At 46.3% G+C, this 25,687-nt stretch overlaps 3 protein-coding genes across 3 annotated transcripts in view; 2 read left to right on the top strand and 1 right to left on the bottom strand.

Moving 5' to 3' along the window:
* The window catches only part of LOC106815737 (sister chromatid cohesion protein PDS5 homolog B-like), a gene marked incomplete in the record, with an annotated part of 36,763 nt that extends 24,387 nt beyond the window's left edge, over positions 1 to 12,376 (top strand). The window contains 18 exon segments of the mRNA XM_014820249.1: positions 22 to 49; positions 216 to 376; positions 861 to 984; positions 1,503 to 1,658; positions 1,854 to 1,922; positions 2,579 to 2,715; positions 3,220 to 3,343; positions 4,933 to 5,137; positions 5,363 to 5,477; positions 5,875 to 6,007; positions 6,562 to 6,684; positions 6,925 to 6,984; positions 7,141 to 7,226; positions 7,688 to 7,743; positions 9,155 to 9,476; positions 9,758 to 9,919; positions 10,193 to 10,301; positions 10,891 to 12,376. Of these exon segments, the coding sequence (XP_014675735.1) occupies positions 22 to 49; positions 216 to 376; positions 861 to 984; positions 1,503 to 1,658; positions 1,854 to 1,922; positions 2,579 to 2,715; positions 3,220 to 3,343; positions 4,933 to 5,137; positions 5,363 to 5,477; positions 5,875 to 6,007; positions 6,562 to 6,684; positions 6,925 to 6,984; positions 7,141 to 7,226; positions 7,688 to 7,743; positions 9,155 to 9,476; positions 9,758 to 9,919; positions 10,193 to 10,301; positions 10,891 to 10,923 (2,203 nt within the window).
* Positions 12,377 to 12,759: 383 nt separating this feature from the next.
* On the bottom strand, positions 12,760 to 22,967 carry LOC106815746 (rab proteins geranylgeranyltransferase component A 2-like). The gene is made up of 12 exons (XM_014820257.1): positions 22,750 to 22,967; positions 21,663 to 21,810; positions 21,356 to 21,422; positions 21,091 to 21,163; positions 20,281 to 20,492; positions 18,882 to 19,698; positions 17,641 to 17,761; positions 17,172 to 17,394; positions 16,652 to 16,866; positions 15,454 to 16,052; positions 14,831 to 15,008; positions 12,760 to 14,197 (listed from the first exon to the last, which is right to left on the bottom strand). Exons 2-12 carry the CDS (start codon positions 21,709 to 21,711, stop codon positions 14,028 to 14,030), a joined length of 2,724 nt encoding a protein of 907 aa, XP_014675743.1. The 5' UTR covers positions 21,712 to 21,810; positions 22,750 to 22,967; the 3' UTR covers positions 12,760 to 14,027.
* LOC106815757 (dnaJ homolog subfamily C member 9-like) overlaps positions 21,953 to 25,687 on the top strand; it is an 8,454-nt gene continuing 4,719 nt past the window's right edge. The window contains exon 1 of the mRNA XM_014820266.1: positions 21,953 to 22,190. Coding sequence (XP_014675752.1) covers positions 22,097 to 22,190 — 94 coding nt within the window. The 5' untranslated portion in view covers positions 21,953 to 22,096. The remainder of the gene's footprint in view (positions 22,191 to 25,687) is intronic.

The following is a 25,687-nucleotide window of genomic DNA, read 5'->3' as shown; positions in this document are numbered from 1 at the left end:
GAGGGAGGTGAGCATCGAGGTCTCCGAGCGCGGCCTGCAGCTGCTACTGGTGAGCGAGGGAGGGTTCGGCGTTGTTCTGCCAGAGATGTTCCACGTCGTTCCGCCCGTGACGTTCCGCCAGGGATGTTCTGCCCGTGACGTTCCGCCAGGGATGTTCTGCCCGTGCCGTTCGGCGTCGTTCTGCTCGTGACGTTCGGCGTGTTCCTCGTGTGCAGATGCTGTCGACGGTGTTCCCACTCGCGTTCAAGACGGACGAGGCGTTCGGTCACCTCATCACGTTCACGCGCGACGAGGACGAGTACGCAGCCGACATCGCGCTGCAGATCTTCGCCCGCGTCGGAGAGGAGATCGAGACGACCTTCCCCAACATACACAGGTAATGGGGAAGCCACGCTGACCCCGCGCTGACCCCGGATTGTCCCTGCCTCGACACCGCGCTCTCCCGAGATGTCGGTAGCCGGTGCGGTCGGTTTAGATGGCTGGTTGTAGACGTAGTGATTGCGCTTCGTGGTGTTGTGTTTGATGTAGCGAAACGTTTGTTGGATGTGGTCGTCATGACTACGTGGTGCTCATGTCGCGCTAGTGTAAGGAGGTTAGTGGGTTGCACCTGAGTATTGTCAGCGGGTTAGCATGTTAGCACTGTTAATGTTTAATCGTTCAAGACCGATATTACGGTTAGCTTTTTTTCTTGAATGATGGTATATTTCTTTTTGTTTCTTAACTGATATTATTTCTTGAATGGTACTATATACGGTTGACATTTGAGAATTTTTTCCCCCATTTTTTTACTTCGGTAAACGGATGCTGATGTGCATCCACAGGTGTTCGTCACGGTAATGTTCGATTGAATTTGTTCACAGCTGTCTCGTGCCGGTGTTGGTGAACCTAGCTAAGGCGAGCACGCCACGCCAGGCCAAGCATGCTATACAGGCCATCCACGTGATCTGCTCCAACCGAGATCAACTCTTCAACCAGATCTTTCAGGTGTGGTGTGTGTAAGACGCGGTACAGTGAGCCTACGCGATCGTTCAGTGTTGTGTGATGTGTGCGTGCATCCGTGCGTGCTTGATACGTGTGTCGTGAATGCTCCACTATAGTTGTGAGGTCAATCAAATGATTTCTCATTTGATTTCTCATTTGCTCTAGGGCTGATTAATTTACTGGTTAATTACTTTAATTAATAATTGTGCAATATTACTAGAGTGACTACTACCTAGGCCATAGTACGGCAGACTTGCAAGCAGTCACCACGGTTGTTCGTTTGTAGATCATTCCTGGCACTAGATTCTGTACCGGCCCATGAGAAGGGCAAACTAAATGGCTGCCCAATGCCACATAGAGGGCCTTTTATTGCGTATTAATGTTTTAAGGCTCTAGATTGCAGAAAATGTTTTAAGAGCTGCCAAATTCGTTCGACATGTTAGGGGGTGGGGTGCGAAAACTACCTCGGCTGTTATATCTACCCTATAGATCTCTGATTAGACTGTCTCTATCCGTTTCAGTATGCGACCAACAACATGGAGCTGGATAAGCCCAACTGTCTGACGGCACTCTGCGTCGTCGGCCACCTAGCCTACTACTCGCCCGACGACTTTGGGCCGGAAATGAAGGGCATCATATCAAAGAACGTCGTCAAGGACATACTAATGCAGGACCGGGTGAGCTCTAGCGTGACCGTGTGGTCCGTAAGCGGTCGTCGGCCGTGTGTTGTGGGCAAGACTACGGAATGGGGGTGTAGACACTGAGGGTGTAGGTACGGGGTGGGGGTGTGTATACGCGGGGGGAGGTGGTGGTGTAGCGAAATGCGCGCGGCAGAGAAATGGCGACGTGACGTGATGCTTTGTGTATTGCAGATGCCCTCGCCGGTCGTGGCTGCAGACTGGCTAGAAGACGCCCAGATGACAGTAGAAGTCAGAACGAAGGTACTCGATATAGCCATCGTCACACTGGGGTTTCCTTTTGATGCTAGTTCTCCGGCCAGAACATGCCTTTGAGGGTGATGCCTTCTCTGCAGTGTGGGTGGACGTTGTAACTGATACGTATAATGTGGTTTACCCCGAAGTATGGTCGTAGATTCTTGGGCATACCTATTGTCTTCTATTGGTAACTAAATGGCGACCACATAACCGATCACTGTGATGACAGAACATATATTGGTTGACTTAGTTGGCACGTTGCTAGCAATGAAGTTTGCTAACCTTCTACTGAGTGATGCGGGTGATAGTTCAGATCTGGATGTGCATGTGGATCGCTCGAAGAGAGATATTATTCTCCGTTGCCAGTGTTGTGATCACTCCCATATCTGATTTTCTGTTGTCTCCCGTTGTCCTTTCTTTTCTTCTCATAATTTTTTGTCATCTACCATTTGTCTTGATTATTGTCTTATCTCCTGTTATCTTTCCATGTCCCCTGTTGTCTTCTCTTTGTTTTTGTTGTGTCTTCATCTGCTGTCTTTTGTTTGCCTTCTGCTGTCTCGTTTTCTCTCGTTGTATTCTCCTGTATTCTGTTATCTTCTGTTGCCCTCTGTTGTCATGGCGATTGCTTCCTTCACGCGTCTCGTCTCATGCCTCCCACACAGGTGCAGAGTTTGAAGCTGATCACCAGGGTTCTGATGGGCATGAAGTCGAACCAGTCGAGTCTAGGCAGCTCCACCCTGCGTCTGCTTAACACCCTCATCTCCCACCAGGGCGATCTGATGGAGCGTAGCCAGATCAAGTAAGTGCTGTCGCTCACTGCTATCAGCAGGAGAACGTACTGTGTGTGTGCGTCAAGCAGTAAGTGTCTCGGGCGTGACTCGCTTCAATCGTTAGGAGTGTATTCCGAGCGTTCGCCGTTACCTGCGGTTTACCTGTCCGTCTGTCATGATTAGCAGCTCTAGACAATCAGTATACAGTTGTATCACTAATATAAAATCACATCATATATCACGTCTGTATATCAGTATGATACTGATTGCCGCAAAGTCGAAATTTTTGCGTAAACACGTGCAAGTTTGTGGAAACAAACTGATCGAGCTTGATCGACCTAACAGAAATATTCGAGGTAGAATTAGCTCACTTGATCGAATAGATAGATCAGTAATTAGCAAGGTATGCAGATTTAGCAGCCATGAGACTTAACTGGGGTCCTGTAATAGCGCATTTTTACCGGACGTGCCGACAGCACTGCCGAGTTGTTTGGGCGTCGCGTGACGCGCGTTCTCTTTTCTTCGCGTTGCAGCGATGCCGAGAAGGCGCGCATGCGTCTGGTCGCCGGCGCATCGATGCTGAAGCTCGCTCAGGAGCCGTGCTACGCCGACATCATCACGCGCGAACAGTTGCAGACGCTGGCGATGCTGATCAACGTAAGTGAGCGGTGCCTCGTCGTCGCGGCGACGCGGCGAAACGTCGTTCGGTCTCTCGTCTTCCGTAAAATCGGTTTATCGCTAACTTCGCCGGTCAACGGTGTCGAATAATGAGCTGGTTGAATCGACATTGTGTAGCGCAGTAGTAGTTCTGCGCCCCATAGTTCTTCATTTCACGTGTCTATAGTATCAGTACAGTGTTATCATGAACTGATGTCATTTCCTGTCTAAATTTTACTCAAGTGATCGTGTAGCAGTTCTGATAAATATGCGCATGTATTGCTGCAGTAACTGAAATTCTAAGAAGGATTTTAGAGAATATTGCTAAACAACACACAACAAAATTGGTATTCCATCTCGATTGATGAAATAATCTCGGCGTACTCAATCATCTGCCTCTGACCTTTGTTTCCGGCCTGTCTTGTCCTCAAAGGACCCATTCAAATTTAGTTGGTTTTGCTTATAATTGTATCCCCCGCGCCGAAGTCGGCGGGGATACTATGGTTTCATGTCTGTCCAGCCACCGCCGCCGCCGCAGACACTTTCCCTTCCGCTCTATAACTCGACACCTAATTGACCTAGCGTGACCAAACATAGTCTACTTACACATCTTGGGGAGAAAGTGCGCAGCGTACCAAAACCAGGTCACTACGACCTTTATTTGATCTTTACCTTGACCTTGATCATATTTCCCTTCCGTTCTATAACTCGGCCCCTAATTGACCTAGCGCTACCAAACTTGGTATACTTACACATCTTTGGGAGAAGGTGCGCAGCGTACCAAAACCAGGTCACTATGACCTTTACCTTGACCTTGATCATATTTCCATTCTGCTCTATAACTCGACCCCTAATTGACCTAGCGCTACCAAACTTGGTATACTTACACATCTTGGGAAGAAGGTGTGTCGCGTACCAAAACCAGGTCACTGCAACTTTTATTTGACCTTGACATTGACCTTGATCATATTTCCCTTCCGCTCTATAACTCGGCCCCTAATTTACCTAGCGCTACCAAACTTGGTATACTCACACATCTTGGGGAGAATGTGTGTCGCGTACCAAAACCACGTCACTGCGGCTTTTATTTGATCTTGACCTTGACCTTGACCTTCATCATATTTCCTTTCCGCTTTATAACTCGGCCCCTAATTGACCTAGCGCGAGCAAACTTCGTATACTTACACATCTTGGGGAGAAGCTGTGTCGCGTACCAAAACCCCTGAGGCAACCAATTTTAACATACTTGCACATCTCAGGCAGATGAGTTGTGTAACAAACCTTTGTCTTTGTGACCTATTTAACTTCTACGTCCTTACAGAGATATTTCATTCATACTAGATCACGGGGGATACATGTATTTGGCGACAACTGCCCTTTCTAGTTCCTTACTGGAGTTCGCTCCCTTTATCTGTAGTAGACTGCGACATAGAAACCTTTGCTGCTATTCGCAGCGTCGATCTCTAAGAGTTAACTTTACGAGAGTAACACGTACAGGAAACGCGATTTGTGGCTGGGTCCGATAAACGCCCACAACGTCCGCTAACGAACGCCGCTTTGTTTGTGTTTCTGCGGCGCGCGCGGAACAGGACCCCGTCTACCAGGTTCGGGAGCGCTTCTCCGGCAAGCTGCACAAGGGCCTGATGACGCTTAGACTGCCGCTCGAGTTCCTCGGCATCTTCTGCCTGACGGGCAACGAACAGAACAAGGACCTGCGCGTCGCCAACAAGCAGCTGCTGCTCGCCAACATCAGCAAGCGGCGAGACTACCTGAAGTCGCACACGTCCGCCACGAGTAAGCCGCCGCCGCTCGCCGTGCCGGGAGGGGGAGGGAGAGTGTCGAGGGGGAGGAGTGGGCGTGGGGAGGGAGGAGGGAGAGGGTCGAGGGGTAGGAGTGAAGTGTCGCGGAGGAGGAGGAGGGATAGTATGGTATAATATAGTATGGTAGTGGTTTCTATATAATCATCTTAAGTCAATGTACTGCTTGTGTTTCTATGTGTCGCATTGTTTGTCGTTTCAGCTAAAAAGTTTTCCATCCTGCCTGACTATGTGTTGCCCTACGTTATCCATCTATTGGCTCACGATCCTGACTTCATGAGACCAGATGATACAACCATTCTCAAACAGATACAAGAGTAAGTGTGTATGAACGACTGCCGTATTGGAATCGTGATTATGTGGCGTGCCTCTGGCTTCATGTACTACCCTACAAGAAACCAGTAGTTTTGTCGATGAACCAAGGCTGAAGTAGACTTATGCGTGCTACGTCTTTAGGCTTAGCCTTTCTAACGATAAATGTTTCAATGATTGCATCAGTTAAATATATATTCGAATGCGCATCGTCTCTCGCATTGATTATGTGTCATGCACATTTGCGCTGTTCGTTGATGCCTCTAACATGTCTAAACTCGCCTTGTTCGTTCGTAATCGTTTCCCTAACGTCTCGGCGTTTCCACCCGTTGCCGTGCCGCGGCTCGGGATGTCAGCTTACTTGCCGGTGGGGCGTGTAACATCTGTGTTCGTCTGCTGCAGCTGCCTGTGGTTCATCATGGAGCCGCTGATGCTGCGCAATGAGAACTACTCCTATAGCTTCCTCAAGAAACTTATTGAGAACATCAAGCAGACGCGCGATGCCCAGGGACCCGACGACGACCTCACAAACTACGTGAGTCGCACGTTCGTTACGCTCGTTAACGTCGAGTGAAAACGCGACTCGTAACGATGTGACGTTTAAAGAACCGCCTATTTTGTGCGTTTTGTAGCCTTTGTGTTGACGATTCAGTTTTTGTGAGAGATTAAGAATGCGAATGATGTAGTGCGAGCTTATTTGCAGTAACAATTCTCTACTGTAACTCTCAACTTTTGAGGCTTAGTCTTTTGCCAGCCAGTTTTGCACTGCAGCGATGGCTTAATTGGTAGAGTGCTCGCCTCGCATGTAGAAGGTCTGGGGTTCGAATCCCGGCTGGGTCATACCAAAGACTTGAAAAATGGTACACACTGCTTCTCTGCTTAGCACTTAGCATTATACGTATACATTAGCAGGAGTTGCGACCGCTAATGTTCTCCTAGCAATCGAAAAAGTCATGATGAGTAACACAATCACCACGATTTCGGGCGCGCCCGACAGATGATGAGGCAACCCGATAAATTATTATTTATTATAGGTGCCAGCCTGTTTAACTGCTGCCATGTTCCTCATGGTTTTTTCTTTGCTCTCAGAAACTATATGCTGTGTGCGACCTTGCACTCGGCATAGTCATGAACAAGACGACCAACTTCGTGCTCAAAGAGTTCCCGGGAGAGCCTGTGCTACCGGCGAAGCTCTACACTAACCCTGACAGGGTAGGTGCTGCATCCGCCTGCAACACGTCGTTTATTAGTTATCGTTGTAGCTTGCAAACTCGTTTAAATGCATAGTTGCGCGCACGTATTTACTCGTGCGCTTTCTATAGGCACGTATATCTCGATGTGCGTCATTGCAATAATGCATGTTGATGTCGTATGATCGGCAGCTGTTCATTAGCGGATGATAGCCTTGACCAGTGGCGTTGACTAATGGTGTTTTTCTGTCCTTATTTGCAGTCTTACAGCAATAACAAGCTATACCTGCCACAGGAGTTTGCATTCACTCCACCTAGAGTGGTAAGTTTAACAAGACATCTCTGAAAGTGCGAACAAAGCTTTCATCTGTGATTAGCTAAAATGATCAGATTGATGATATATATCTTATTTCTGCTTGTGTAGTGTATTATGTGTATCGGAAGCAGGTTGATGTTGATATATTTCTCATTTGTGTAGCGAGGAAAGGCTGCTAGAGAGGCACTGATGGCCAGTCTAGGAAGAATCCCAGCCAAGCTGCCGGGTAGGGGTGGTGGCAGAGGACGGTAAGCCTGTCAGCTAACACTATTCATTCTACTTTTTTTTGTAAATGTATGTTTATATACAACTGACTATAAGTCTATTAGATAAAATATCGTGGCTTTAAAGTGTCACTGCAGCTCATAGGGTCTATGTCCCTCGGTGTACTGCCGGAACGTACCCTGGTAACTATCTGATGTGGTTAGGGTTAGGGTCAGGGTTAGGGAGTAGGCGTAGGCGACTCCCTAGACTCGTTCGTGGAGTAGGCGAGGTACGGTTCGGCATATTAGATAGTACCAGGGTACGTTCCGGTATACCGGACCGTACCCAGGGTACGTTCCAGCAGTACCCTGGGGGACATAGACCCTCTCAGCGTCACTGCCCCACAATGATTTATATCAAAATATATATTTATATCATTACAATTAATAAACTAACAAATAGCAAATGTCAGATCCCATGATGCTGTGCTGGTTTTTTCTCGTAGTGGGAGAGGAAGAGGCAGAGGCGGTAGATCTGTACAGCCACCCCAAAGAGTAGCAGGTAATGCAGAAGCTGATGTTATCAGGGTCTCCAACCATTCCGCATTTTGCGGAATCTGTACGATTTCCAGGCTTAATTTCCACATTCTGCAGGGTTATATTCCTCATTTCAGTTGCACGGTAAAAAATTTGCACTGATTGTTCGCATTGTTTGCTTGGACGCAATGGTTTTTTGTCAGCTGCTTCCTGAGCACTGGCCACGCATGGTGCAGTGGAGATGCAGCAAGTTTATTAATAGCCCTCACTGCCCAAGTCGTTTCCAGGAAACACACACTCGTAGTGCTTTCTGCCATTACCTTAGCTTTGCACCGCCCCCCTACCATCGCTCAGTGTTATAATGTGTTTCTATGCATTTTGTATATGGCGTGTCTCCAGTAAATGGAACAGCCTAGTCAGACAGGCGCTGTCTGCAAGGTGTCGCGTAGTTTGTCTGCTAATCAGATTAACACGTGGGGAGAATAGCGTCCCCCCCCCCCCATCTTGCTCACGGCCAACCAAAAAACCCCGACTTTTACAGAAATTCGTTGCCTGCATTTTCAATAAAAAATTACTTTGAACCTATCATGTATCCTTGAAGTATTAGTAATTTGCAATAAATAATTAATCCTATATTAATGGAGCCATTTCTTCCTTCTCAAGTTCTGAAAATACCAGTTCATGTTAGATTTCATTTGGATACTAAATATTATTAAAAATTAGGTGTGGTGGATTGGGTTTTGAAAAGTGGCAAATCGTTACTCAGAATGCACCAGACTGCCAGATGACACCTGAAAATCACAATTTTCTTGCGGGGCCAAAGCCACCCTAGTATCAGTGGCATATCCAGCATAGGGCAGAGCCCCTACCCCCTTTGCAAGCCCAGAAAAAAAGTCATGAAAAGTGTTTTAAATCCTAAATTGTAAGGTTGAGATAGTGTCATCAGCCATCAGAATATGGCCCACAGTTACGCCTCAGATTGCAGGAAAATGGCTTAAATATTTCACAATTTCTTGGGGGAGCACGCCCCAGACCCCCCTAGCACTGGTGCGGCCGCGGCATACAGGGTTGCCTTAGGCAGCCCAGGTACATCCCCCCCCCCCTTCATCCATTTCTGGATACGCCACCGAGTATGCTCGGCGCCTTCGGACTGCACGCCATTACCGATCACCGCGGGAACATTCCGCATTTGGAGTTCACAGGGTTGGAGACCCTGTGTTATTGGAGTGTCCGTTGTTGCAACAATCCTTCCACCTATGAGTAGGATCGCGTTTAGATCGTGTGTATATAATAAATTATTGCTAATGACAATCTTGTGCAATTGTATCAATGAATTGAGAACGTGCTTTGGTTGAGATGTGCTGACGTAGCATATTAGGTGGCGCCGAATTAAAGCAAATTAAGATTTGATAATTTGTTTGTCTTTGTGGAAGCAGCCAGTGCAGAAGGAGAAGATGAGGACGAGGAAGAAGAAGCAGATGAAGAAGGACACGAAGAAGAAGAAGAAGAAGAAGAAGTCGATGAAGGACAAGAAGGACAAGAAGAGGATGAAGAAGAAGATGGAGATGAACACTTCATAAAGGAAGAAGCGCTTACTTCAGTGGGTGTCAGTGTCGAGGAGGTGGGGCAGGAAGAGGAGGAAGAAGAAGAAGATGAGGAGGAGGAGGAAGAAGAGAAGCAGGCAACAACACACATGGTCACGAGGAAGAGACCAATCACCGGCAGTGGCGATGCTCCAACCAGAAAGAGAACGAGGGGGTGAGTCCAGAGGCAGCTGTTACGGTGCATTCCGTTGTTAAAAAGGACGGGAAAAATCTATATGGATATGGAACCGTTTTTTCACACTATGGAGACCGAGTCTCGACTTTTATCTGTGCACCCATTTCATTGGTATACTCTATCACTTGTATATTTTCTACTGTTGCATGAGAAGTCTACGTCAACAGTAAGCAATTGTTGTTTATTGTAACACTTGTGTATTTTCTATTGTTGCGTGAGAAGTCTACATGCAAGAGTAAACAATATCGTGTTGAAAACAGCTCAATCAAGGCTGAAGTAGAGGAGGAAGAAGATGAAGAGGCGGATGAAATCGAGGAGGCCCCATCGCCGCCAAAAAAGCAGTCTCCGAGGAAGAGAGGGGCTGCAGCCTCCCCTGTCAAGGATGAGGATTCTCAGAAAAAATACCCAGTGCGCAGAAAAATGTATGTGGAGCTATTTAACTCGCACATTTATTTTCCTTAAAATCGTAATCATTGAATCGACGTTGCGACCCTGGCAACCGTAGCCGTGGGAACCGTTGTTTGTTACACCTTCTTTGGCGTAGTAATCGTGGTCGAGAAAGGTGCCCCATCTTATTGTCTGGAAACTCCTGTATTTCTGGTTTTTGTTCTTGTATTTATAATTTCCCAAGTGAGTACCAATATTAGACTATTAGCTCATCACTAGTACATTTATGTTTCGGCGTTATCTTGCAGGCGGCGAGGCAAGACGAGCGAGAATGGACAGACGAGTGATGGCGAGGAGGAGGAAGAGGAGACGCCAGAGAGCAACGAGGCGTCGCAGGGTGCGGAGACCGGGCTTGCGGTGAGTGTGACGTCGGACAACGCTCCCATGTCCTTGCCCTCTTACTTCTCTGTAACCGATTCCTGATCCTGTACGGCTGATTTCCTTCGATGTACGGCATACCGTCCCTGTACATATTCCTAATGTGATTTGTTTCCATCCTTGTACGGCTTCCTTCACTGTAGGGCTTCTTATCCCCGCATCGCAATGAAAATTCACGCATATTATCGACGTGCAACTAAGGTGACGTTCTGGTGTGCTGTTGTGCACGTACTTAGCTTGTTGGTAGTGGAGCATAATCTTAGTAATATTTTCCCTTTTTGGCTCCATGCATTGTCCTCAGCAACTGGGTTGTTTCGGTTTCTGTAACGGGATTTGTCCGGCAGTTCTACTCGCTATTATGCGGGTGAGATTGTTAGCCTGGTGCCGGCTGAAGCAAATCGGGATAAAGTGCCTTGCTAATGGGCACCGCAACAGGGGCGGTGGTGGGACTTGAACCCCAGAGCTTGCAGCCTAAGTCAAGCATGCCATCCACTAGACGATCACTGCCCGCCCTCCCCATGATCGTAGCATAAAAGATTGGTAACGTGAAGTCTTGCTCGTCTTACAGGGTAAGAGGAGGACGCGGGCCGCCGTGCGATGATTCCACGCAGAGCGCACCCGACTTCACCGTTTTGTAAATTCGTATCTTCTATCTCACCTCTTGTCTCCGTGCATTGAGGCGCCCTCGCGGACGTGTGCTGCGCCCTGCAGGCCGATCCACGTCTGACGACGCAGGTGTCGAAACCATCACAAACCACCGGTCGCACACACGCGTTCTCGTGATTAATCGGCTGCTCATCGTCGCTAGAGTGCGTTCGATCTGTTTCAAACTGTACCTGTGGTCCGCCCCGATTCAAAGCCGGTAGGTGAAAGACACCAGCGCTCACACGGAGGCGAGCAGGTGGGCATGCGTGTAAATATTGTGTGTGTTTCAAATGTAAAGGCTTATTTGTACTCGCACTACGAAGTGCGAATTACAGACTCTTTACGGAACTCGGACAAAAACTACGGACAGTTGCGGACAATGATGGGCCGTTACAGAAAAATGCCCAGAAAAAGCGAGCACGTTTGCGAAGTTTGCTGAACAGGCTGCATGTACTGCTTATTCTGCGCATGAAAAGAGCTTTTACGGAAAGCACGGAAATTCCGTTAACCGTTCGTAGATTTCATAACAGATTTTCTGTAGTTATTTGTCCAACTTCCACCAAGAGTCGGTAATTTTCAGTTTGTAGTGAAAGTGATGCACCCTGTCCACCAGTTGCAAATTGCAAACGTTGATCGAGTTATTCGCGACGAAATGTCGACCTTGATTACGCATTGTTACGGTCACCAGTTTCCCACAGCAACATCGAGACACCACGACTCCCTTAAGTCGGTGTACTGCGGTTTAGCCAATCGGAAATGTTAAAAACGCGATATTTTGGTTTTGGCTGTTACGCAACACGAACAGTACATTCCAGATGTGTTCTATCCATGTAGCTCTTTGTAAGGTTAGTTTAAGACGAAAATGATGAAATCCATGCAGATAGCTGAGTAATTCGGTTGAATGTGTTCAGATTTCTCGTACTGATAAGGCACTGGTCATCTATGTCATTATGGCGTGAGAGTTACGTTTTTTTTTACGGAACTTGGACAAAAATTACGGACAGTTGCTGAAAACAGCGGACAGTTATAGAACTTTTTGTATAAGCTGGAAAACTGGGTACATGTTGCAATTTTTGCTGATAAGAGTTGTGCAAAACCTTTATAGCAAGCTGTTGCCAAACAGAGTTAACTGCCTGCCACCTATTTGGTCAAATGAACTCTACGAGTGCATTGAGTAGAGAGGTTGGCAGAGCTTGTATGATGTGATGAGAGATAACGTGGTCACCTATCTATCATCAACAAACTTTGAACATGAGCTTGTTTTTTCTGCATGGAACGTTTTGTAATTGTCCGCTATTGTCTAACTGTAAGAAGTTTTGTTCAAGTTCTGTAATTCTCACTTCATCTTGTTATGTGCTGGTGTGTAGACTGTAATTTTTTATTAAAATTAAACTTGTAGTTTTTAATAATCGTGTGTTGTTGTTATTATTAATATCACGAAACCAGTGTCCTTGGTGTTGGGGGACATCTGTCTATAAAAGACAATTGGCATTTACATCAAGTCGCCCTTCTAGAGGGTATAACTATAACCCAAGATATCAGTAATATCAGATCCATATCCCTTGCTGAAACCATAACCTTACTCATACGCACTGATGCATACAGGCATACACGGAGGCCAAGTAGCTATAGGGTTATTCAAATGTGATTCTGGTTTGATTATGCTTTCAATGCATGTAATTACGTCTATTAGAGTTGATTAGGTCAGTATACCGTGAAAATTCATTAACACTCGTACAGTATCTGCAGCACATCACATGCTGTAAACGTGAAGAAAAACATAGAGAACAGGTTAGTTTGCATAGCCATTTCTCAATTTTTTTTTAAATGTCAGAAGCTATCGTTTTATTATACTCTTCGATACACCAGTGCATACCATATAAATCGATGTATGTATTGTCTCATCATACGTCGTTCTATGTTAGGTTTAATTTATAATACCACAGAAATTAATCACACCACATAGAATACAATATAAATGTGTATTAGACATGATGTGTAGATAGTAGATACTGATGAAATATAGCTACACTCACAATTGCGTTTTAAATACAACAACACCAACACTTCTCGAATGTTATGCATAACCAGATAAACGAGTATATATCACAAAAATATCACAACAGGACAGACAGATGTAAAAATGCACACCATAAATTCTAAATATAAGTAACTAATATGTCTCGCCCTAAATTATGTCATTGCTACATTAATTGTAAGACAGATATGAGCGTTTCGCTGGCAACAGTAATACTGTGATGACAGGTCGGTCCATGTCTATCAGTTGCACACAGTGCACGGGAAGAAACCGGTGACGTCAGCTAAATATTAGCCCCTCTTGGACTCCTGGTGGAATGCCACGGACGATTATAGTACTAGTGACGTTGACTATTCAATAAATATTAGGTTATCTTCGTTACAGCCTTTTCGACCATGAAGAATATTCTTTATGAGGTTTCATACTATACATCAGTTGCTGCATCCCATTAATGCAAGCTTCCTGCATCCCATCATGATTGATTAATTATATTCATCGTATCAGACACGGAAGACTACTAATCAAGCATATAACTAGGTTTATAGAGGTACTGTTACCTGCATCACTACTTGTATAACAGAACACACATTTATTAACTCTTTAACAATAATAATGAATAGCATGATTGTACACTGTACCAAAGCGATACCTGACCAACAAGAGAAATGAATATATACCTGAAGGAATGACACAAAAGCAATCAATTGCATCCGAAGTCTTATCGAATCAAATATCAATAAGGAATACACATATTCCGGATAGTTGTCTATATGCCAGTCGCAGCGATACAACTTTATAGGCTATGCGTATAATTTATAGGAAGCTGATATCGTATTTTGCTGTTACTAGTACCATGAACACATGTATATCACATACTATATAGTATGTGACATGTTCATGCTGGTGCTCCACACGGGCTGTGAGTTATGGCTAATCTGCTTTGTTCAACCACACAAGGCTTCTAGCCAAATCTTATCTTCTCTGCTCATCCTTGCATACCTGCAGCCTTCTTCTCGATTAGTTTAATCCTGTTCTTCTTCAGTTGAGGGTCTGCTTGAATTGTCTTTCGCTACTGCCGATTCCTGCTCATAAAACCCACCTCCTCCGTTGTCAGGTTGGTGCGTGCCCATCTCACCGTGGGTCACATCGACAGGTGGCGCTACTGCTGCGGGTGCAGGAGTTCTGTCATCATCTGTGAAAGGAAGGACACAGACTTGATCTCATTCCTTACTTCCCTACTTCTTCCTTGCTTTAGCCAGACTCCATTGATCTATTGCCTAACGAGATCTTGAGGTATTTTATTCATAGAAATTGTATGAGATGACACAGCAATTTTTACATTAATATAATGACTCGACCCTCCATCTATCCAGCTGGGTAACAACAACACAACAGCTGTCAATGGTTGTTGATGGTGTCAAGGCATAAAAAAAAATGCAGATGAACTTCGAGCGACAATATGCATCTCTGCAATTTTTGTATATTAATTAATTTAATACCCCGATTTCATTATTACATCATTCTCTTAGGTTATTATTATGTTACTATCTCATTACATTTATCATGTATTTTACATCTATAATATTATGTCCTAAAGTTGTGCTATATTACGTTATATTAGTGACATAATATTAGTGGTGAATAAAAACAAAGAACCATTATGTAATAAATTACGGTATCCATTATATTATAAAAACACAGGTCCGTTACGTCACTATGTTGCTATTACATTTATCGTATATCTCACATCTTTATTACGTCACTCCTTGAAATATCAACCTCGCGTCTACCTTGGTGTTAACGAAATTCCACCGGCATTACTCACCGGCTGCTGGAGTGGGGCCGCCACCGTTGTTGTTCCTCGACTCCGCGTCAGTCGCCAGCTCCCTGAAGCCATCCGTAGGCGCGGGATTCTCGTAATCCCCAAACACGATCTCATCCGGGTCCGGAGCTCTGGGCAGGAACTCTTCGTCCGGGCAGATCCTCCTAAACAGGTCCTTGGCCTGCACGCATGAATGGGAGAAATCCTGGAGCCATTCTTCATGTGTAGTGACACATAACAACTGAACGACACATCATGCATTCATGATCACACATCACCAATCAACATTAATATGCACGCAATCATACACGCACGCACCCACACGCACACTGTTTCACTAGCTCTTTGTGTTCGATTTTCTCATGACATCCTAATTAATTATGCAAGTGCATGCGCACACGCACACACACACATATATGCACACACATTCATGCATGCACGTACGCACACGCACAAACACGCAGGCACGAACGCACGCACGCATGCACACACACACGTGCGTGTGCGCACACGCACAAGCGTGCATGCAAACTCACAATGCACGCAGACACACATGGATGCACGAACGTGCACACACACACACACGCACACACTTAATACTCACACTCACGTGGACAGTAACCCACCTCCTGCACCGAGTGCTCAAAGTCCAGCGTCCAGTCCGGCCCGCCGCAGACGACGACGTTGTCCGGGCAGTCTTCGCTCACTGCCAGCTCGTCGGTAGTATCCTGACAGTTGAAGAACAACGACCACAGCAGCTTCGGCTTTCCGTCATCAGTCTCCCCCCGATCCTCCGCCGCCACCGCCCCGCTCGCCGCCTCCCGCTCGCCGCTTCCGCCAGGCGGCGCCAAAAGCTCTGCCTCCATTGCCGCCACTCCGCCCGTCGTCTCCTGCTCGTCGCTCCCGCCAGGTGGCCCCGCACGCTCTGCCTCCGTCGCCGCCGCTCCGCCTATCGTCTCCCGCTCGCCGCTCTCACCAGGTGGCGCCGCACGCTCTGCCTCCGACGGCGGCTCCGCGACGGCGAACAGCCTGTCGATCGTCGGCGCGAGGTCGAGTTGCGCGTCGCCGCCGCCGACGCAGGTCAGGTGGACGATGCGGAGGTCGCGGGGGCACGCCATCGTCGACGGGCCGAGCTCGAGCAGACGCACGGGCGAGCGGCCGGGCATCCCCACCGGCAGACTCATCAACGTCAGCTGCTCCTGCTTCTCCTTCAGCAGAGCGCCATCTACCAGGAGGAAACAATAATTACGGTCGTCGACAATAGATTTCATTCGTTCGTATGATCGTAACTACGATAGTCAATCGCTTGAGGCTAACGAAGCACGAGGTTCACGTTGTGGGGTATTTATCGAATGGGTTAATGATGTGTGATTAATGAGGGGAAAGTCATCACGTTGTTGTCACGACCACTGGGGTGATTTAGAGTTTAGTAATTCTAACTATTCTCAATTTCTCATCGACTTGTAAGTTATATTACATCGCATAGCAATAAAAGTATCAGAGTTTATACTTGATATGAAACTATGTAAATCATAGTATGCAATTGTTTTACAAATATTAATGTACATGAAGACATTTACTAATTTTGCAGAGGTTACTGATTGAATATCTTTGTGTACATCAATTTGATCATGATACCTTTTTATGAGGTAAACTTATGAAAAAGCTGTATTTTTTGCACAGAAATTGCACAGACGTACTAAGTAAACTACACTCCATAGCCTACTGCTCAAGATAAATGACATCTGTTATATATAAAATAAGTTATTAACCTACATCGTTAATCACACGTACACGGCATCGCCCCCCGCGCGCTGACGATACCTGTAATGAGAATGGCCCGGGATATGCTCCTGCGCGTCTCTGGTCTCGGCACGTACTGCTCAGGTGCGTAGCTCGCCTCCATAATCAACCAATCACAGCTGATCCTCTGGTTCTCATTGCAGACGATTGCCTTGCAGCGGTTCGACGCCGCGTCGATGACGACGCACTGCGGCATGCGGCGGAGGCAGTAGATACCGCCGAACACAGCACACAACCTACAAACATACCAACCAGGTCATCGCGTAGTAACCACCAATTAACCTAACCATCTAAGTGAGCTAACCCATTAGCGAATGAAGTCCTGCTTGAACATTGTTGTTAGGTTGGTCAAGCTCACCCTGCTTGTACTTGGTTTTTGGTGCCCATGCCAAAATGTCGACTTCTATATGACACTTCATTACCAAGCATTATTTTTGACAGGCGGGCACATTTAGGGGTTTTCTCTTGAACAGCCCTTTGTGTACAATTTAAACTGTACATCTGCTGACACCTGGTACATGTGACGACAGCACTAGCGTACCTGCAGAAGCACTGAGGGAGTTCGCCACTCCCATACATCGGCCAGAGGAACGGCGAATTGCCAAACCGCCCGAGAGACTGTAGAAAGCGTCTCGTCTCCCCAAGCGCACGCTCTGTCGGGCAGTCCTCGGTTACCATGGCGATGGAGTGAAGCACAAAGTGGCGCAGGTTCGGAGTGAGCTTCCGCGACATGAGGAACTCGGAGAACGGTCGGTCCTCAAAACCTATAGTTTTACGATTAGCGGAATCATGGTGAATTATAAGGGCGACAAACAACATTCTTGCAGTTCAGAATGCCAGAAAAGATTGATATTAAAGACGTTAAAACAGTAATAAGTGTACATTTCTTCATATCTGCAGCTCAATAGATGCTGGTGCTACTGAGCAGCGAATAAAGCTTTGTCCATGTGAATTTCTTTCACCAAATTTGTATTTTTGCCGACAACATACCTAGATGCAGAATCTCTCACCTGCATACTCTGCCGGTGTGTTCTCATAGCCTAGGCAGAACTGTATGAACTTCATCAGCATTCGCTTCTCGATCACCGACACCTTCTTACTGCTGAAGACGTCTGCTCTCGAACACGGAACCTGTAGGAATTGAAGGAATAATCCCAAAGCTGGTCCAATGCTCTAAATATTAATGTAGAGAAACTTGGTGTTGACAATTTTGTTGCATGCCACTAGCAATCAGTAGAGTTTAGGGGCGACGTTAGGATACTCATTTATTAGGAATAAGAACATTTCTATGTATAAACCACAGATCGTATTAGGGTGGGATTGGCATTAACATCCTTCAAGATTAGGAACATCACACCCTGTAACCACCGGTAAACCCATAGCTGTGCATGAAGGTAAGTTGGAAGGACAACAATGCAAACATTTCCTTCATCACGTGTGTACGTACACATTCCAGTGCTCCTTCGAGATTCATGCCGCCGCAACATACTACGTACCTATTCCAGCCTGCCACACGATTTAAGCAGGAGCAGCGGCTACACACACACTACGTACCCGTTCCAGCCTGCCACAAGATTCAATCAGCAGCAGCGGCTACGCACGCGTGTACTACGTACCCGTTCCAGCTTGCCGTCTAGCAACAGCGGTTACGCACGAGTACCTTTGCGCCTGCCACAAGATATCAAGCAGCAGCAGAACTACGTACGCGTGTACTAACGTACCCATTCCAGCTTGCCGTCTAGCAACAGCGGCTACGCACGGTCCCTTACCGCCTGCCACAAGATTCAATCAGAGCAGCAGCAACTACGTACGCAGTGTACTACCTACCGCTCCATCCTGCCGTCTAGCAACAGACGGCTAGCACGCGTTCCTTTTTCAACCTGCCACAAGATTCAAGCAGCAGCAGCAGCTACGCACGCGCGTACTACGTACCCGTTCCAGCCTGCCGTCTAGCAACAGCGGCTATGCACGCGTCCCTTTTCAACCTGCCACAAGATTCAAGCAGCAGCAGCAGCAGTGATGCACTGGTGTACTACCTACCCGTTCCAGTTGCCGCGTCTAGCAACAGCGGCCTACGCACGGCTCCCTTTTCAACCTGCCACAAGATTCAAGCAGCAGCAGACAGCGACGCACACGTGTTACTACCTACCGTTCCAGCCTGCCGTTAGCAACATCGGTATGCACGCGTCACTTTTCAACCTGCCACAAGATTCAATCAGAAGCAGCAGCTACGCACGCGTGTACTACGTACCCGTTCCAGCCTGCCATCCAGCAGCGTCAGCACCTGCGTGAGGATCTTGAACTCGGCATAGCGCGCGATGTTCGACGAGACGAGCAGCTCAACGAGCGAGCCACGCGAGAACAGCAGCTTCGGCTCGAGGTCGAGGTTGAAGCGCCGCCACCGCTTCATGATCCTCTCCATCGTCCACTCCGCGGCGGCAGCGGCGGCGTCCGCCTGCGCCGGACTAGAGGCGGCAGCGTTGGCAACGGCGGCGGCTGCTTCGGCCGTGTCGGTGATGGAGCCTGCGGCGGATTTCGTGTCCGCGTCAGTGATGGCACCCGCGTCCGCGTCTGCGACTGGAGCTGTCGACTCACTGTCGTCGTCTACCGACTGCGCGTCACACAACGGCGATTGAGAGCTAGGCTCCGTCGCCGGCTTCTCCTCTGTTCCGACTCTCGCGTCGGCGTCTGCGGTCGGCTGAGGCTCGAGGGTTTCTGAGGTGCTGTTCATTATGTGGGTGTCCTGCGCGTCTGCGCCTGTCGGGACTGTGTCGTATGAAGGTGTGCACATTATTGCCTCGTCCATTGCACTCTCGCTTTTGTTTTCATCCTCCTCTTCCTTCTCCTCCTTCATCTCCTCCTCAGTACACGCAAGTGCCTCTGCTATCACAGACTCTACTGAAGGTTCCTGCTCGTCCTCGTTGGTGTGAGTTTTGCTTGCTGATGCTGTCGTCTGCTGCGCATTCGTCACGCCCTTCTGTTCGGTCTCCGTCGATTGCTGTGTATCCGCTGTACCCTGCTGTTCGCTCTCCGATGGCTCTTTGCTTACTTCAACTTCTGATTTCTCCCTAAATTGCAAATATGATGGAACGGTTCAGCTGTGGCAGCTGTAACACTATTAAACAACATCTGAACGTCATCAAAATCACCAATTACTATAAATAGTGCAGGGTGCGAAATTAATGGAAGTCTGGAGTCAAATACTCCCTGATTTACTGTCGGACTCCCTGATTTGACATACGCAGGAGTCTGTGTGACTCCCGGAAAATTCTGCCATACTAACTAGTTCGTTCCGGAGCACGGCCTCGTGGAATTACCGTATTTTTTCAACAAATGTCAAAAGAAAATTTGGCAGATGTGCAACAGCATGAATCTTAAAAATAAGCACATATGCGTTATTATTAATATCTTTCATTTTGAACCTCAGACTGCGAACTCCCTCTTTTTACTGCGGACTCCCTCTTTTTGAGGGTAGGGAGTCCGTTGGACTCCCGTGTTCAAAAGTTAATTTCTACCCCTGTAGTGTGACCTATGTAAACATCATCACGACAAAATGAGCACAGCAAAGACAGTTCCAACACATTAGTGATGTATGCTATCAATCTACACGACATTAGTGAAAACGGGTTAAATTCTTGTCAGTCGCTCACCTCACAAATATTTTCTCAACGACGTTGGTTATAGTTGACGACTCCATTCGCGCTTCTACTAGCAGCTCTCCCTCCAGCAGAAGTGAAGCTGGGCTGGGTTTCTCCTTCTCCTCAGCAGCTTCCTCATTCTCAGTCTTTGGATTGATAGATAGATAGTGTAGGAGCGAAGAGTACTCAGGTATTTCCATCACGGATGGTGGACATTCCTCTCCCTGACAATAATCACACATCAGTCAACACATTTTCAGCAAACATTCACGTTTTTAAACATTTGTAAATAATTTGAAAATAAAAAGCTGCAGCAGGGGTAGAAATTAACTTTTGAACAAGGGAGTCCAACGGACTCCCTGCCCTCAAAAAGAGGGAGTCCTCAGCAAAATGAGGGAGTCCGCAGTCTGTTCAAAACTAAAGATATTAACAATAATGCATGTGCTTATTTTGAAGATTCATGCGGTTGCACGTCTGCCCAATCTTCTTTGGACATTTGCTGAAAAAATACGGTAATTCCACGAGGCCGTGCTCTGGAACGAACTAGTTAGTATAGCAGAATTTTCAGGGAGTCACACAGACTCCTGCATATGTCAAATCAGGGAGTCCGACAGTAAATCAGGTAGTATTTGATTCCGGACTTGCGTTAATTTCGCACCCTGCTGCAGTTGTGCTTTCATTGTGTAGACATGATGATGGTATTTTAATGAGGATTCACAAGTCTAGAGAAGTCACACCTGCAGTGGATGAAAAAGATTCTTGTTCCTTTGTTGGATATATACTTATCATTACAATAACCATGGATTATAGATGGCGACTCACCCTGTGGTTGGCTATCCAGCGCCTCATGCTGTCCATGTTAAAGGAAGCCCAGTCTCCACCATAATGATCGTTTCTACAAAAGAGGATGTAAAAATGAGGATTCATACCATATCTTCGATGTGTCCATATCTCAGTATCTGTTTCTTATCAGGCATTAGTTCCTGTGTGTTGCTGAGTGTTAACTAGGTAAACTAACCTGGCAAAGGTGGCATGCCAACTAACCTTTGCTTTGTGGGTAATTTTGAAGATGCACATTTGAACTTACCTGTCGATGTGAAGTACATTCTTCCCGATTCTCGCAAGTGCTGCCGCAAGGATGCATTCGGTCATTCCTGTAAATAACGATGTCTATATGAGTATATCTATATCTATATTATGGGTGGTTTCATTTTGGCAACTGCCCATAAAGATAAACCACGTCGTTATGCTAAAAAGTAAATATGCTACGTACAACTCACGGGGCTAATACATTTACTTGCGCACGGTGGCGTCTAGATACTTAACTTTATATATAATTTAATTACACAAGTAGCACGCAGTAAATGAGCTACAACCAACAGACAGCAGTGTACCTGTTCCTACGACTATAGCATCAAACTCGGTTGGCAAGTTGTCAGCCATGGTTGCTTGTTGTTTATGTCATCTGTGTGGTAGAGAATTTTCTGTCCGTATTATTTGGGGCCCTCGCTCGGTTGCCTTTGATTTTGTAAATACATGACTCTATTAATATTGAAAAAGGTATATCAACATTGCTAAAAGGTACATAAAGGTAAGGGTAAAAGTACTATAATAAAAGAGTAGACTGAAACTGCGTAAAGATTAATAACCAGTTAAATGTGACATGTTATTCGAAAGAGGGCGCTGGTGCGCAAAATTTCGCGCGCCTTGGTTTGTTTTGATTTTCTAGTTATAATATTTATCTTCCTAAATTTGCATATTTTCGGTATTTTTTAGTTATCAGGTGAATGCTTATCAACGTGTGTGATTGCCGGTATTATTCGTGACAATGAAGGGCCTGCTAGCGCAATGTAAAAAAGAATTCGGCACGCTAAATCTATACGAAGTGCTATCGTTAGAAAAGAGTGCGTCATCTAGCGAAGGTAAGAAAGTAGGCCTAGTATTAGTATTATTACTATTAGTACCCAGCGGGATACCCGGCGTTGCCCGGGGAAATCAGTGGCGTTACTCAGTTGGTGACCGCTTGGTTGAAAGGAAAATACCAATAAAAATAGAACTATCTATCTATCCATGCATCCATCCATGCATCCATCCATGCATCCGTCCATGCATCCATCCATCCATCCATCCATGCATCCATCCATCCATCTCATGCCATGATGTTGTAGTGGACCTAGGGGTAGCTCTAGTACTATAGCCCGCGTACAGTTAATTGCCACCGGCAACTGTACGCGGGCTATAGTACTAGAAGTAGAGCTAACCTAGGGGTAGCCGCTACGAGAATTATGTGCGTGTGAATGCACTATTGTTTTTGCGGGATCATTTCTTGCTCCCGGTGGCAAAGCGGGACTGTGTTGCGTGGCAGCAGGAAATAAACAAACAGAGGCAAATAAACACAACGCAAGTTCTTAAGTATACAGAACCGGTAGCTTTATAATTATTAATTGCTCATACACACACTACAGTTATGCAGTATCGTACCTGGTGGTTACCTGACGCGTTATGAGTGGTCTGACTGCGTGACGGACTATTTGTCGTAACTATGATATTTTATGGCATAAGGCCAGTGAACGGTTACGTGCAAAAATATAGGTGCTTCGGCGTGAACGCGAACCTGACGTATCTGTTGAGATTGTCGGCAGTGAGAATAAGACGTAACGGCACATGCTGTCGGCGTTCTCCTCCCTCCTCTATTCGTCGCGCCGTTTCTCGTTCCTTCTTGTTTCTTCATTCTTGTTTCTTCATTCTTGTTTCTTTATTCTTTCTTCCTTCTTCTTTTTTCTTTCTTCTATCTTCTGTCTTCTTTCTTCTGTCGTCTCTCTTCTCTCTTCTGTCGTCTCCCTTCTCTCTTCTGTTCTCTCTCTTCCTTCTTCTATCTTCTGCCTTCTCTCTTCTATCTTCTTTCTTCTATCTTTTATCTTCTTTCTTCTATCTTCTATCTTCTATCTTCTGTCTTCTGTCTTCTATCTTCTATCTTCTTTCTTCTATCTTCTATCTTCTATCTTCTGTCTTCTGTCTTCTATCTTCTATCTTCTTTCTTCTATCTTCTACCTTCTTCCTTTTCTCTTCTATCTTCCTTCTTCTCTCTTCTATCTTCTTTCTTCTTTCTTCTGCCTTCTCTCTTCCTTCTTCTATCTTCTTTCTTCTCTCTTCCTTCTTCTTTCTTCTATCTTCTTCCTTCTCTCTTCTGCCTTCTCTCTTCTATCTTCCTTCTTCTATCTTCTCACTTCTTTCTTCTCCGGAGGGTGAACTGCGCTCGTCGTCTGCTACCCGGTGACTGCCCCAGTTCTCCTACACTGGGTGAGTGTTCCCCGTGTGAGTGCTCCTATTGGTGGGTGCCGCCCCCCATCGGGTCAGCGTTCCTCGTAATCCTGGGGCTTATGAGGCAGCCAGCGCTCCTTGGCTCTCCGAGTGCTCCTATAGGCAAGGCAGGTCTCCTTGGTTCTCCTGAGTGCTCCTATAGGCAAGGCAGGTCTCCTTGGTTCTCCTGAGTGCTCCTATAGGCAAGGCAGGGCTCCTTGGTTCTCCTGAGTGCTTCTATAGGCAAGGCAGGGCTCCTTGGTTCTCCGAGTGCTCCTGGGTTCTCCTAGGGGCTGCTGCCCCGGCGTTCTGATTTCTACGGCTTTTCGGGCGCGTTATATACTCCCTGGTTGCTCCCTGGTCACGTGCTTTTTCCCCTTTCCCCTAGTACTAAGCAGGGGTATTCCAGCTGGCATCGCTTGTTTACTGGGATATACCGGTCTGTTCTGCCAGGTACCGGCCGTTTGTTTACACGCCGTGCCGCATTTAGGCCGATTACGTCAGCTGCCTGGCCGAGTAATTTTCCATTCATATTCTATTCTAATTGGTGTTTTACTTATTTACTCGTTATCCTTTTATCCTGTATTCTATTATAGCTTGACCTTTCATTTATTTGATTGTGCACATTGATCTCTTAAGTGGAATTTAGGTGTCACCTGGTTTTCCGATCCAGGTTTTGAGTTATTCCAAAATGGCCACGCCCTGTCGTGTGTTGTGGTTTGAAATAGAGTCTTCGGTGTAACCGAAATCTCTACACTAGTGACTATCCCATCCGATATGATATCGCATCCCATCCCATCCCATCCCATATCGCATCCCATGCCATCCCATTCCATCCCATCCCATCCCATCCCATCGCATTCCATCGCATTCCATCCACAGGCACTTGGAGCGTTTCAATAAAATATAATGCTAAATAAATACGAAATCTATTTACTACCAAAGTCTTAATGTATCTATATACTCTCTTTCACCTATTAAGTATTATTGCCGATAATTTCCTGTAAATGCCGTCCAAATGCTCATCTGCAACAAACGCTGGCTGCCGCTGCACACTGACACATAAATATATAGCAGGTAGGAAAACGTGCAGCCAAAATTCGCTCGACGCTCGCTTGATTTCATACGCATACAACACAAATATTCAACCATTCTACGTACTCCATCTTTGTTTCTGTTTGAAGAACAGTGTTCACTTGTTATAAAAACATACTGTCTGTGTTCGTAACCGAGCTGTGTCACGCGAAATCACACAAAGCCTGCATGACTAAATTCTCGCGTTCGCTCCCGTTGCGCAGTTTATGTAAATGGCTGTCGGAATCAGGAAACACCCACCGGCGCTCTTTGTGACCTCATTTTTGCGCTGCAACGCTGCAACGTTTTTGCAACGCTCCACTGGCGGCTTTGACGGGGCTCGTACGGGAGTTGGAAAGCAGCGTGGTAGTTTCCCAAAATGCAGTGCGCCTCCTGTGCCCTGTACTTTCAGCCATTTACATAAACTGCACAACAGGAGCGAACGCGAGAATTTCGTCAGGCTTTGTGTGATTTCGCGTGACACAGCTCGGTTACGAACACAGATAGTATGTTTTTACAACAAGTGAACACTGTTCTTCAAATAGAAACAAAGATGGAGTAGAATGGTTGAATATTTGTGTTGTATTCGTATGAAATCAAGCGAGCGTCGAGCGAATTTTGGCAGCACGCTTTCCTACCTGCTATATAGTTATGTGTCAGTGTGCAGCGGCAGCCAGCGTTTGTTGCAGATGAGCATTTGGACCGCATTTACAGGAAATTGTCGGCAATAATAGGTGAAAGAGAGTATAGAAACATATTAAGACTTTGGTAGTAAATAGATTTCGTATTTACTTAGCATTATAATTTATTGAAATGCTCGAAGTGCCTGTGATCCCATCCCATCCCATGCCATCACATGCCATCGCATGCCATCCCATCCCATCCCAAACTGTAAAAAATAATCCCGGTGTAGGAGACGGATGTTCTAGCGATTAGGCCACTGCGCCGTTAAGGGTATACACCATGGATTCACACGTACGTCATGTTAATCTGTACACACTGCCATCTATTGAATTGAATTGAATTGATTGAATTGAATTGATTG

Source organism: Priapulus caudatus, unplaced genomic scaffold, assembly GCF_000485595.1.
Source record: "Priapulus caudatus unplaced genomic scaffold, Priapulus_caudatus-5.0.1 Scaffold29, whole genome shotgun sequence".
NCBI lineage: Eukaryota > Metazoa > Priapulida > Priapulimorpha > Priapulimorphida > Priapulidae > Priapulus > Priapulus caudatus.
The sequence above is the reverse complement of the archived record's forward strand: the minus strand, read 5'-3'. Positions and strand labels throughout refer to the sequence as shown.

Excerpts from the sequence above, each read along its gene's own strand:
- LOC106815746 (XM_014820257.1), bottom strand. The coding sequence starts at position 21,711 with ATGGCTGACAACTTGCCAACCGAGTTTGATGCTATAGTCGTAGGAACA. Across the intron at positions 21,164-21,355 it reads AATGTACTTCACATCGACAG|AAACGATCATTATGGTGGAG; the intron begins GTAAGTTCAAAT and ends CCTCTTTTGTAG. Across the intron at positions 16,053-16,651 it reads CCGGGCCATTCTCATTACAG|ATGGCGCTCTGCTGAAGGAG; the intron begins GTATCGTCAGCG and ends TCCTCCTGGTAG.